A 14,455-nucleotide genomic window follows, 5' to 3' on the forward strand; every position below is an offset into this window, starting at 1 on the left:
ATTTGAGAACTCAGTTTGGCTTTGGTAAGGGACTTCAAGCCTGGAAAGCCATTCTGTGAACATTGCATGACACTGTTGAGCATTTGACAAAAAAAAACAAAAAAGAAAAAGAAAAAAAACCATTAAATTAAACCATACTTTAACTTCCTAAATAAAAGTATTACAGAATTTGAAGTGGTATCTGAAATTTCCAGAATTAAAATTAATCTTTCATTGTGTTTCTCTGAGAGCTGTGAATTTGAGAGTTCTTGCTTCTTGAACTGGCTGACTTTGCCATGTATATGCTGTGAAGTGCACCCTATTAAGAGCCCTTTGCAAAACTAAGGGATTCAAGATTATCCAGTTTCTTCTCAGACACACTACCAAAGTTGTATATGAAAGCCTTCCTATCCTTTCTCCACCTAAAAATATGCTATAGAAAAAATAAGAGGCATTTTGGCAGTTGCTCTTGAGAAACTCAAAAGTTGGAGTGTAGAAGAATCAATTTAATCCATGTTCTTCAAAACCCATGAAAAAAGGAAAGTATCTTGCAGTGAGATTTAGCTCCTAAGACACATAAACTTAGTGTCTCTGGGTGACCTAAATGTGTAAGATAATAGCAGTTCCCTTATCCCTATCACAGTCAGTGGAGGTTCAGGCCTTTCCAGTTGTCTGAACACTGGCATTCTAATGGCACAGATCCTGGAATACCTTTCCCATTCTTCACAGGATGTCCAGAAGAGGACAAGTCTTCTGCAGTTCTTCTGTCCTATCTGCTATTTTCACACAGATCTCTCAGATGCACTGTGGCATATAAGATGGCACTAAATACCTGTGTTGAGGCAACTGAATGCAGCACCTCATCATTAGAGTCATGCATGTATTGGTTTGTGGGATGGATAGTGCTCCAGTTCCCCTGACTCTTTCAGCTGGATCACCATTGATTAGCAAAGCCTAACTTTTATTAGGTTCTAAAAGACAAGAATGAAAAGAAACTTAAACAGACATACGCAGATACAAGCAAGGGAAAGGGGAAGAACCTTCATGTACACTGCCTAACAGCAGTAGCTTCGGCTCCAAACACTCTGCTTCACTGCACAAGAAATGGACATTTCTGCCACTCAGGGAGTTAAATTACTTCCCCTTCTCAGTAGCTTTCATGCATCAAAGCATAACATTTATAGCTGAGACAGAAAGCATTCTGATGCTGACTTTGATGAATTGAGGTGCTTCTGCTTTTGCAAGGTCCAGTCCTCTTTTCCCCTTCATTCCAAATAGCTGTTTATCACTCTGAAGGGCTTGTTGGCTGTGCTTTGTTTACATGTTGTTGTCTGATCTGAAGGTTTGGTAAAACAGCATAGTTTCACAGACTCCTCATTATGTTTTGTCAAGAAACAGTGGGCTGATTAATGGAGAAAGTGTAGCTCAGTGAGTTTGAAGAAAAATTCAAGATTTTGCACATATACAAAAATATATGAGGTTTCGTTCTTGGTCTTGAGAGCTAAAACTCCCAGGAAAAAAAATCAGTAAGTGCTTTTCTTCAGGGGAACAACTTTTTTATCGTAAAGTGTCACTAAATTCTAGAATACAAATAGGTCTAACAGATTTCACTTTAACTATTTTGAAACCTTTCTTCTTAGTAAGGAGGGCATTTTTAATATCAAAGCCAAGTGCATTCTGTATTTAACAATTTCTGTAGAATTCATACTAATTTTAAATTAACAGGTTAGTTTTAGTAGCTAAAATTTGGAAAATAGCAGTTCCCTTATGCTGATACCTGGTTTTATTTTTATGGCTGCTCTTCACTGCTTTCCTTTCCCTTTTAATTTCCACTTTGATGACTCCTAGTTTATGAAGCCAAGGCTTTTTTGTGTTATGTGTAGAGCAAAACACAATACAGCCACAAGCTTTTTTTTTATTTTGCAGTTGCTAATATTGTAATGCTAAGATTCAGAATAAAATGTTTCTTGTTAAGTACATTTTTTTTTTACGATAAAATAAACATTTCAAAAAATTAAATGAGAAACTCTTACTAAATTTTTCTCTTAACCATTTTGGATCAGGTGACTAAATATAGGTATGCAAGCTTGAACATCTTGATTACATCGCTTCTGAAATGTTGATTTCTCTTGGTAATAATGTTGCATTCTTTCCTTTCTCTTCCTTACCCACCGGAGCTGTGACTGCGTCACTGGATGGAAAGGTGCATTTTGCACAGAAACAGTGTCAGTTTGTGAACCAGAGCACGATCCTCCACACCTGTGTAAGCAAGGCAGTACCTGTGTGCCGCTGCCTACTGGCTACGCTTGTCACTGCCCTCTTGGAACAACCGGTACCTATTGCGAACAAGGTATGTTGAACTGTACGAACCCACAGTATTTTGTAGTATATCAATGAAATGTGACATAGAGACACAAATTACAAAATAGATTTTATTTAAGTGGTGCTTCTTTCTGTTAGAAAAATGAAGTAATTTAAAGCTATGAATTGTTAGATGCTGTTTCCTGACTCTGCTTTATTTTTCACACCGTTTGTTCCTTCAGTTTTTTCAAATGATTCAACCAAATTCAGGGGCAGCGCAGCATTGTCAGCTATCGAGGGGACAGGAAGCATTGCAGACCAGTGTCACAGTGCTTAGTTCAATTCCCAGGCTCACCGTAATGAAGTATATTGAGAAATACACTTAAGAGCTCAGCAGTACACTTCTGAGTACCCTTCAGAAGTAGGAAGCATCTGGGACCTTATACAATACATTTATACCCTATTTATACTGGCTATTGGGTAGGGATGCACTGAGGGTGATGATAAAAGATGCAAACATCACTGTAATAATCTTCAAATATCTGTTCTCCCTGGTTTTCTTCCAACATGTCACCCTCAAAATACGTCCTCAGTTTGCCGGTTTTGCATTTCTTACCCTCATGTGTAGGAATCCTTTATCTGTTTTCCTCTCTGAGAGATCGCACAAATGAATATTCAACAATGTGGATACAGAGGTGCTACAAGCTCAGGGACTTTTCCTTTAAGTGTCTGAAGTGCCTCTGTGTGCAAGGGATGTAGTACAGTCTGCACTCCTTATTCTGCAGCCCTTAGATTCAAGTAAATATTGTACAAGCTCATGTTTTTCCTTCGACAAGCTCTCTTCACATCTTTTGGAGAACTCCAGTTACTGTTAAATAGCTCCCTTTTCAGACTGTCTGCCAAGATCCAACCTCCCTTGTTGTGCCTACAGAGCAAGTTTCAAGCACAAAACTGACAAGCTGAACTGCATTTGACCTGATTTGCAGTCCTCACCCTATAGATGGATGCAGTTTTAAAATCCTATTACAGAAAGCACTTACAATTGGTAGGCTCAAATCAAAGAGAATATAGCTTCTGGAAAGTCACTGTTAAATTCCTTATTCCATTTAAGAATGTGCTTGCTCTATTGCCTATGCTGCAACAGCTTTTCAGGGCTCTTTATGTGAACTTTTCAACTTTGAATTCACATTTCCAGTGAGATTTTCAAAAGCAATGCCATCTGGATTCAGGACACTGATCAACAGGATATGTGCTATACATAAAGCAGGTAATTAATCAGGTAAACACTCCTGTGTTCTAGTTTCAGAATAGATTTGGATCTTCTTGTGATAACCATTGTTACCAGTACAAATAGCTTATATCTGAGCAACAGAAAATTGTGTTTCTTGTAGATTGTCATCCACCTCCACCTGGTAAACACATTAGAGGGTTTCTCTCTGTTTTATTTAAAAGCTTTCTTTTTATGAATAGGGACTATGGGTCCTGACCAAACACTTTGCCCTGCATTTCACCTTACTCTGGCAGAATAATGAATTATCATGAGATTTTTCAAAGCGCAGTTTACACTTTTAGTGGATGGCAAATTGCTAAAAAACAGCTGCTTATCAAGATTGAATATCTCATCTTTGGATTGATGGTGGTTATTGGAGCCAAAAGAAAAAGAGACAGAGAGCAATGAACAGCCTAAGGGACCAGGATAGAACAAAGGGAAATTAAATGATGGAGACTAATGAATGTGCAAGAAAGAGAGAAAAAAGTGTGAGAAAAAGACAGAAGAGATTTATGAGGCAAGAAAGCAGAGGAGAATAACAAAGAGTAAGAACAAATAGGGCTTTACCGAATTATAGCAACTGGCAAATACAGTACAACAGTCTGAGTTGCACGAGAACAAGTCAGGTGAAGTGAGTAAATGGGGCAGTAGGGGTAGAACCACAATAATAAGGAAGAGTACTCTGACCACAGATGTTAAGGGTACTTAACTGTGAACTCTCAATAATCAAGCACTAAATTGCCTAGCAATCACTAAAAATGTCTGTGGTTCTTTATGAACTATATACATGAGAGATGAAAGGATATGTGCAGATGAGGATGTAACTGTTCTGTTCTTAAAGAGTAACATGATGTGTCCTGCTTAAAGCAGCGACCTGACCCACCAAGGGTGCAATGACTGGCAGCACAGAGATATGGTACTTTATGGTTAAGCTTTAGAAGTCAAAGCTGCACTAACAAGTGTTCAGGATTTGGAAAACTAAGTTATAACAAGAGTAAAGCCAGGGACAGCAAGATCAGTTAAAGAACATAGTTTTAATGGCTCATATGGCCTGAAATTCACAGTGCTTACTTGGTTCACTCTCACCATCCTCATTGCCAAAGTGCAAATTCTGAGCAATATTCTCAGGAGGTTGCAGTAAGATGTGTATTAAATCATATATTTTAGATTCATTTAGAAGAAATCAACCCACTTGATGAAGAGAGGGTAGCAGTTTCAATTACCCTGTATTTCCTATAGGCTGTACATTATCAATTAATATTCAGCAGGTGGTAGACAGGTATTTTTTGGTCTGACACTCTGAGAGCAAACATTTCATTGCATATTTCAACCTGCCAAAGCAAGTGCCAGGACTTGCTTTTCTAGGAGAAAGATCAAGAGGTTTAGCAGGTAGGCAGCACACTGGTGACTGAAGTACAGTAGGAAGATGCCTGTGAAATTTAAGACCTGCTTTGGAAAGGCAAGCATTCATAAGGAGCACTAGGGAGAGAGGATAGGGTTGGAAGTTAGATCTGAAGAGGTCCAAGGAACAAAGACATGTCGGGCAAGGCAGAGTAATACATTAGTTCTAGAATAATTTAAAGCTCCACTTCTTGGGTGTAATGTGTTGTCTGAACCTGTTAACACTTATAAGACAGGATGGTTCTTCAAGTGGTTTAGGTTTCTAAAGGTAATACTGATGTAAACAAACAAAAAAATATTAATTCATACTGCCAGAAATAAAAGTGGTTGTAATGAAATGTGAAGGAAATGGAAGATTTATGCAGGAGTTTTTTTCCTTAGTCTTAACATTGCCATCCGGACTCAGACTACTTCTAAGACTGTTCATGACACACGAAAAAACAGATAATTCTGTTCCACTGGTTTGAAAGGTCACAACTATAACAGTAACACAGGAGAACCAGCCCAAATCCTGAAATGCATAAGTGGCAACCAAACATTGCTAAGATCTGGCACAGTGCTAATTCTTAGTTAGCATTCCCTTAACAATAAAATAAACTGTAGGGGTTTTTTTTAAAAGTAGTCACGTTCTCCAGGACACCAAAATATGATGTTAACAAAATCTTTTCTTCATTTGACTCAAAGTTTGCGACTGAAGTACCAGACAACTCTAAATTGTCTTCTGATTAAGAAGTGAAGCTTCAGCCCAGAGCAACATGTAATTTAGTCTAGTTATTTCATTAACATACAATGCTGAAAACTAACAAGAAGCTCCAGATCCCAGCACTTTGTCTGGGAGAGTCTACTGCTTTGAACACCAAATTCCAGCTTATTCCATTTGGCCCAATGAGTTCCTTTGTCATTAGATATCTCAAAGGGTTTCTGAAGAGGAAGAAATCTGTAAGGACCTGGTTGTTTCAGCTCTCCTGCAAGTATACAGTAGACCAATTGGCTTCATTGTGATTACTAGTGCAAGAAAAAGTGGCCAACATCAAATGTCAAGGGTGATTCTTCCTGGGGAAGAAGCAACAGTCTAAAACCCTTTTGCTGCAGAAAGTTTGATTTACAGGGCATCATTATTATGTATGTGAACACAATATCTTTTTCATAACTGGTAATTATTAAGAGATGTTAACATTTAAAATACAGACATGTTATCCATAATGACTGTGTGAAATTCTATTCTCTACTAAATTGTATCTTAGCAGCTTATTCCTTTCATAAGAACAGAGGTCCTGTGTGAGGCTGGTAATCCTGTCTCTAGCAGTGGCCAATAATGAAGGTTTAGAGAAAAGTTTAACCCAGCAACTATATATAGCACCTCCCTGAAGTAGTCTTCTAGCATCCAAACGTTTGTGGCGTATCATTTTTTTTCTTGTCATTTGTTTTAATGGAGGAAATCAAGTCTCTCATCTTGACATAAACAGTATCACTTAAGGCAGTGAAACACTTGAGCAAAAATAATTTGGAGTCAATGACGTTCCCCTGACATTTCTGTTAAACACTGAGGTGTATTTCCACATAAGCTAGAATTCCTCTAGATACTAAGCATATGAAATTTATGTCCTAGATAATTTACTCCATTTTGCAGAGGAATGAAGAAGACCTGTAATTTCAGATTAGTTAATTCACAGACCTAATAATGTTCCCATTTAAGGCGACAGCACTGTAATATTTGAAAGATTCTATAGATGGCAGTATTGGAGAAGAATTGCCAGTGGCTAAAATAAGTAAGGTTTTCATCACAATATTTTTATAAATTTTAAATTATTCAGCAGTTTTCTTTTTTAGCAGGATTAGTTAGTACGACATACTTTCATAAAATCTATTAAAATAATTTTTTCTTGACTTCAAAACATCATAATGGAATGCTACTGCCCTTTTTACAAAGAAATGAGTTAATAAATAGATTTCTTCAGCTATATATTAGTCTCTGAATTCCATAGCTACAAATACTGCCTGTCAGAATACAGCTCTTGAAGAAAGGAAAGGAAATGTATACAGCTTTTCATTGTTCTATCCTTGGTTTAATGAGATACTTGTCAATCAGTGAAGCCATTTCTTTGATGAACAAATGGCAAACAACTTCCTTTGGCCATGTTTATCAGTTCAATCAACTTTCTAGATATTATTCTGCTGTCGAATTCCATTATTCTGATACAAAAATTCAGCAAAATTTTGAAAATACCTGATAAACTGACAAACGCCCCCACCCCAGCCCTACCCCCATTCTGTAACTATTTAATCCAGCTTCATAGTCGTGATGGATGAATGAAAGAAAAATGGAAGAAACTGACGTTTGGAATAATTTTTACTATAAAGACCTTTTTCTTTCTACATAGTCTAGAACGCTACTTGACGTATTTTGACTGCTAGTGTAAGACAAACCAATTTGCAGTATGATTTAGCTCAAGACTTTTACATGGCCAGACACCTTATGTACAAACACTCAAGCACACATACATGTATGCACACATATGTTGGATTTATCCAACCATGCAGTTAGACTTGCTGGCTTAATGCACAAACAATTTCATAGTTGTTATCTGGAAACTTTTGTTTCTATGTTTGACCATTTAAAGGACAACTGCAGGCACTTCTTAGCTTGTTGTTTTGAGTCACAGTGACTGTTGTGTTCTCTTAGTTATTTAAGCAATGCGGTCCCATCAAGCTTTCTGTTTCCACTGTTATTTTTTGAAACATTGTGGCAACATAGGAAAATCTTTAAATAGTAGCTATAGCATTTATCTCTTATAAGGATAAAAGGTGCTGTTAAAGTTTTACCTAAAATATAAACTTTCAGATTTATCAGTAGCAGTCCAGTAAACTTAATATTCATGATAGGCACGAGAAAATATGCATTTGCAGTATTTCTCTGAATAATTTAAAATGTCAAGTAGAATAAAGTGAGTTGCCTACTTAAATACATGCCATGGATTAATCATATATAAATTCAAGTGGAAGTCATGCATAGCAAATGAAACCATTGATATGCAGTACAACTGTAATGCCCTCCATACCAAGTCAGCCATGAGTGATGCAATGTCCCAATAAAAATTCGGTCACACACTTATCATTCCCTCCAGTTACCCAGTTGAATAAGAACAAGATACAGGCAGCTAACTAACACTCAGCAGGATGGCTCTGGAATTATTTTCAGACTATGAGCATGAATGATGAATGAATGAAATGAATGAATGAAAATATGCTAGTCACCTTAGTTTGTGAAGGTGTTCAGAGTTACAAACTGTGTCAGGGGTAGGAACTGGTTTTAAAGGCAAGGCACCTAGATTTAAGTATCTACATGTGAATTCAATATATAAGTTCCCATTATGGTTAATGAACATCTCATCAACAGAGACAGTGAAGCTATGTAGCTAGTAAGAAGCTTTTCTAAATGTAGATGCTTCGTGCTGTTTGAGATGCCCTGGCATTCCAGCTCTTATCCAAAAGCATCCAGACAGGGATCAAAACAGGACCTGTTGGACACCTGTGCCTGTCTGGAATGGCACATGAAGGTAAGGCAATAGAGGCTGTGAAAAAAATAACAGTAGGTGCCTACATCTAAGAAATTGAATGGAGGCTTGGAGGAGGCTACTTCAGATCTCTTTTGAGATCTGTTGACTGTGTTGCATAGCAATGCTTAAAATTGCTTTTTAATTAAAAGTTGCCTGAAAATAAAACCTGGCTACATGGTGCCTCACACGTAGCAGGTCCTGTGTTCACTGTTATACCAGCCAGGCCCATGTGGATGGCCTGGGTACGCTAAAACATCTCAGTGGCAAGTGACAAACACGTTTAAGCAACTGAATCCTGTCTTACATCACAGTTGACCATATGGGTATTTTCATGCCTACAAATAATGTGTAGACAGCTAAATGTAAGTGTATTAATGCCAAAATTAATCCCTCCAATTTTATAGTCATCTATTTCCCTGACTTAATTACTCATCAATACTATGCAGAATGCCAGCTTTCTTGTAGTCCAGTCCTCCTCAAAGCATGCTTGTACTGCTGTCAGAGTAAAGCCAGTCCAAGCTATATAAGTGAAGATCTCAATTTGAAATGAGATTAACAAATCTTTAGATACTTAATTCTTTACCAATTGTTTTATCAAGTTGCACTGAGATACTCACAGTTCCTCTCAATGCCCTAGTCTTAGGCAAGCTGAAGGCTTCCAGTGCAGAAATGGTCCCAGTGAGAGAATCTCAGACTGGGTGCTTCTTCTTGCTGTTTTTATCTCGAAAGCATCTTCAGAGCACTTTAGTACCTAGATTAAGTTTACTGGCAAAGCCAGGCATGGATTAAACATTTGTAGCTTTTGTTTGTAACACATTTTCCTAATTGCCTAGTGATTAAGCATTCACTTTCACTATCATGATGGAAATACTTGAACCCACATCTGTCATATCCTCAAAGAATGTAACCACTGAGAGATCGGGTATGTAAGGTTTTCTTTTTTTCCTCTATTGCCTAATCTCTTCTAGGAAATTTTTGTTCACTGAAATATTATTTGGACAGAAGAACTAGATATAATCCATATCCTGGCTATAATATCCATATCCTCAGATGCAGGAGAATCTGATCCAATTGATTTCCTAGTACTGTGGTTTCATAGCCTCTCCCAGTACAATTTGCTGGCACACATTGCGTATTCTTAGGCACTCATCTCTTAATATGTGTCATACTGAAAGACTGAGGTCTACTGTTTTGACTTTGGCTAGCAATAGCTATTTTAGGCTTTGGAAAGCCAGAAATCTCTTTAGGGATTTAGCCATATGCTCCTAGATGTTACTTCTTAGCTAATTAGGTCTCTAATTAGCTAACAGTAGAGATTATAACTTCACTGCAACAAAACCGAACAGAACTGTAGACTTCACTTGCAAAATTGCAATCTTTTGTTCCAGCATTGCTCAGAATAACGATTGCCTCAGTCTGTCCTCTTCAGGGGCAGCAAGGATTACTAATGGCTGCAGGTTCAGCAAAATTACAGCTTTCATGAGTACGTTGTTCTAACTGTTGTATTTGAGTTGTGTTAATAATCGATACTTTTGTTAACATGCTCTACTTGTTACTGCACTAAAAATGGAAGTTGAACTATACTATTTTTTGCTATACGTGAATTAGCTTATAACTTATGAAAAGTCAGCTCTTCAAAGATGACATAAAAAGTGATAATTCAACAGAAAAATACATGTCCATTTAGAGAAGGTGAATTTTTTTTTCAGTTTTTCCAAATATTTACACAGAAAAAAGGAAAAAATGCTCATGCAGTATCAGTAATCTTTCAACTATTGAACTACAACCTTAAGCAAATTGCATCTTCAGATGAAGATTTCCATACAGCCATATTTGTCACTGTTTTCCAAAGTGAAAAAAGCAACTGGTGGAGCAGCTCGCTCTCTCTGTGTGAAGGAATTAAGCCACTGAAAATTTCTGACTGTGGAGCTTAAAGCTTTCAGACAGGTGTTTATTGCTAATGAACTGCTTGAGTTGCACTGTGAGTGCCAGGGCCCTGAGCGTGTCCTCCTGCTGCTTCCTGAGGGTTTGTCTGCTTGGTTTTAGAGCCAGCCTAGAGGTGGGGCTGGTGTCTGGTCTCAAAGACAGCTCTGCTGAGAAGCCCCAGCAGGAGCTTCCTCCTGCACTGCTCAGGAGCAGCTTTTAAACAGAGGCTCCTGCCCTTGACCCCTCACTGCGCTGCACTTGCCTGGCTGTGTTGACCTGGTCCTGGGCTCTGACCCACAGACTGACTTTCAGGCTTGACCGTAACACCTGCCTCACCACTGTGGAACTGCCTGGTGATCTGGCCTCTGGAGTGGACTGGGCTGCTCCCCCTGGGGCCATCCTGCTCCCCTCACTCCAGGCAGGGCCCTGGCTGGAGAAGACCCTGCCATGGCAGCTATGTTATAGCACTCCTGGCCCCTGGCTCCCAGCCTTCACTGCGCCCTGACCTGGGGGTACTGGTTGACAGCCAGCTGAATATGAGCCAGCAGCGTGCCCAGGTGGCCAAGAAGGCCAATGGCATCCTGGCTTGTATCAGGAATAGTGTGGCCAGCAGGAGCAGGGAAGCGATCGTGCCTCTGTACTCGGCACTGGTGAGGCCGCACCTCGAATACTGTGCTCATTTTTGGGCCCCTCACTACAAGAAAGATGTTGCATTGCTGGAACATGTCCAGAGGAGAGCAACCAAGCTGGTGAGGGGTCTGGAGCACAAGTCCTCTGAGGAGCGTCTGAGGGAACTGGGGTTATTTAGTCTGGAGAAGAGGAGGCTGAGGGGAGACCTGATTGCCCTCTATAACTGCCTGACAGGAGGGTGTAGCGAGGTGGGTGTTGGTCTCTTCTCCCAGGTAGTGGGCGATAAGATGAGGGTAAATGGCTTCAAGTTGCTCCAGATTGGACATCAGGAAAAAATTTTTCACCAAAAGGGTTGTCAAGCACTGGAACGGGCTGCTGAGGGAAGTGGTTGAGTCCCCATCTCTGGAGGTATTTAAAAGATGGTTAGACGAGGTGCTTAGGGACATGGTTTAGTGGTGGGATGGCAGTGTTAGGCTAGCGGTTGGACTTGATGATCTTAAAGGTTTTTTCCAACCTAAACGATTCTATGATTCTGTGACAGTAAGCCTGGCTTCTAACACCACCAAAATGAAACAAATACTGAGACCAACTTATGGCTTGCGGTCAGGACAGTAGATCTATGGTGATAAGTGACAGAGCTCTATGAAAAATCTTGCTTGATCTATTTAGTTGCAAAAAGAGTTTAAGAGAAGAAAAGCAAACTGATACAGCTAGTTAGCATCACAGACTGACCCAACCATCCAAACCATGGTGGTTTGCCTTCCTCCAGTCATCAGGAACTTCCTGTGATCTCCATGACCTTTCAGAGTTTATTGATAGCGAGCAGCCTCATGGCGATATTGGCCATCTCCCTCAGCACTTGGGGATGCATCCTGGCTGGTGCCCTGCCCACATGTACATCTGACTGGCTGATATGCTCCCAATTCTTCCTCTGACATAGCTAATGTTTCACTTCTCCAAGCTCAGCTACCAGAGTCAGGGACTTCGGAAGCTTGATCAGGCTTTACCAAGTAAAAAATGAGCCAGAGGAGACTTTGAATATTTTGGCTTTTTCCATGTCCCTTGTCACTAGGTCCCCACTCCTTTGAGGAGTGGCCTCACACTTCCCTTAGCTTTCTTGTTGGGAGCCCTTCTTGTTTCCCTTCACATGCTTTGCCAGCTTCAACCCCTGCTGAATTTTGACGCCTAACTCCATCCCTGTTTGACTTGGGTGCTGGTTCTGTATTCCTGCAGAGTAGCCCATCCCTGCTTCCACAGCCTCTGTGCTTCCATATTGGAGTTTGAGCTCGGTTTTTTCATGTTGACTGTTTTACTTTTCCACTGCAAGTTTCCTTGACGTGCTGAATAGCAAAATGGGCTTGCTGAACGTTTTGAGGCAACCAGCTGCTTGAGGAAACTATCAAAATGTAATGCCATCAAAATGTAGACTGGGATGTATACAAGCACTTCTGCTTCAGTGGTGGGAATTGAGCTGTAACCTAGAAAGGCTTGTTCATAACAGTAATTGAATAGGATGTGTGAGCATTACAGGGCTGATCAAATGAGGATAGCAGGGGGAACCTGAAAGGTGTTAATGCATAGTAGAGGGAAAGAAAAGCATACTTCAGCAATAGTACTTGCAGGAACTTTGTGTTCCCATAGCTCTAACTGGTCTAAAGGGATTTACAATTTCTCTTGGTATCATTTAGAAATGCATAGCTTCATCAGCTACTAGTACTCAGCTTAGAAAAGTGAGTCATTAATCAGATACAGAACAGAAATGTTTGCTTAAATGCCTGTTGTGCTTACAATGCACCACGGTGCTGAGTGCCCTAGTGAGTAATGTAGTAGTTACACAGCACAGGTCCTACAAATTTTGCTTATACGATTGGCAAAGGCATCTATTCATCTCATTTGCTTTAGCAAACAGTTTCTCTGGAGTAAGCATATGCAATACAGGAACTGTCTTGTGCAAGTTTAGCTAAGCTTCTTATTTTCTTATCTTAGGTGGGGAAAAAAAAGGTTGTTGACAAGAAAACAACAGTAAAGTACATCAGCATTTGACATGACAAGTTAGTTTTGCATATGCCTGCCATAAAAGCAAATTGAAAAGCTTAAACTGTCTTATTCTTCACCTTAAAAGTTTGTCTATCTATAGAAGCAATTTCGCAAAAATGAAGTTTTATACCAATGATCTCTGTGCACTGCAGTAGAGGTGAAGCATTCTGTTCTGAGATACGGGTGCACGTTTCCATGTACCGGTCGGGTTAGATCTCTCCCATGCATATAGTCAATACTTACAGGTTCTACAGAAAATTTACAAGCAAATTAGAAGTCATTCTAGTATATCCTGTAGTTAGTCGTGCTGCATTGTAGCAAAATATGTTGTTTTCTGACATTGTTCAGATATATTTATTGGGAATAAACCCACTTTTTTAGCAAAATGGGAATAAAATATTTGTATCTTGGAAGTTTCAGAATGCGGTATATTAAATAGAGTATTTTATTTTATATCTATAAATCAGGATAATACCTCCTTTCTAAAGCATTCTTGACATCTGCTGCTGAAGATCTGAGTGTTATTTTTTAATACTCTGTTGGTAATGTAAAGCCATGGATTTAATTCATTCTCTGAGTGATACTATAAAATCACCTTTTTTCATCCTTGCCCTCTCTCTCTGCTCCAAGGCTTTTTATCACAGCAATCTTCCTCTCATATACCTTCCAATGATAAGTAGTGTAGCATTTCAATCCTGCTGCAGCTGAACATTTTGCTTTCATGCTAGTCATTGTCCATGCTTCCTTCATAAGCAGTAAAGAATTAACTCACTACATTACATTGACAAAGTGAAACTGAACCTGACATGAAGTCTTTCGGACGCCTCATTGTACACTTCACCCGGTATGACCTTTTAAGCAGCAGCATGTTTTAATACAAGATTGACCGCTGTGGCACAGATCCTCCATATGTAAGTCTCGCTGTGCAAAAATTTGGTCAGAGAAGACTGACTTCCAAATGATGCATAAAGCAAAAATGCCTAAGTACAAAATGAATTATTATTTCTGATTGATTTTTAAATACGAAGACATCTGTAAAGGGATTACGTCTTTACCTACTAATGGAGAACATTGTCTCTTACCTACTGAAAAAAATACAAGCATCTAAAAATCCATATGAAACTTACTAACCATTATTTTGTCTTTTGTACCCGATGACGTTTATAAGTTTTAGTGATATAAATTACATCACCTAATCTGCTTAGTGAGTTTTATTACTATTCATCTTCCAGGGTAATTGCTACTCTTAAAACCATTTTTGTTTCTGTCAGCTTTTAAGTATAGATGCCGGGAACCTCACATTTCTGACATTATGTCATATATTACTACAAACACTGCCTAGCCTTGATATCCT

The 14,455-nt window shown here is 39.1% G+C and overlaps 1 protein-coding gene across 1 annotated transcript in view; it reads left to right on the plus strand.

Annotated features, from left to right (window-relative positions):
• EYS (eyes shut homolog) overlaps window positions 1-14,455 on the plus strand; it is a 904,272-nt gene that overhangs the window by 876,720 nt on the left and 13,097 nt on the right. Inside the window, exon 45 of the mRNA XM_035895612.1 lies at window positions 2,157-2,329. Coding sequence (XP_035751505.1) covers window positions 2,157-2,329 — 173 coding nt within the window. The remainder of the gene's footprint in view (window positions 1-2,156; window positions 2,330-14,455) is intronic.

The sequence above is a fragment of the Egretta garzetta genome, unplaced genomic scaffold, assembly GCF_000687185.1.
Source record: "Egretta garzetta isolate BGI_Z169 unplaced genomic scaffold, ASM68718v1 scaffold55, whole genome shotgun sequence".
Classification (NCBI taxonomy): Eukaryota; Metazoa; Chordata; class Aves; order Pelecaniformes; family Ardeidae; genus Egretta; species Egretta garzetta.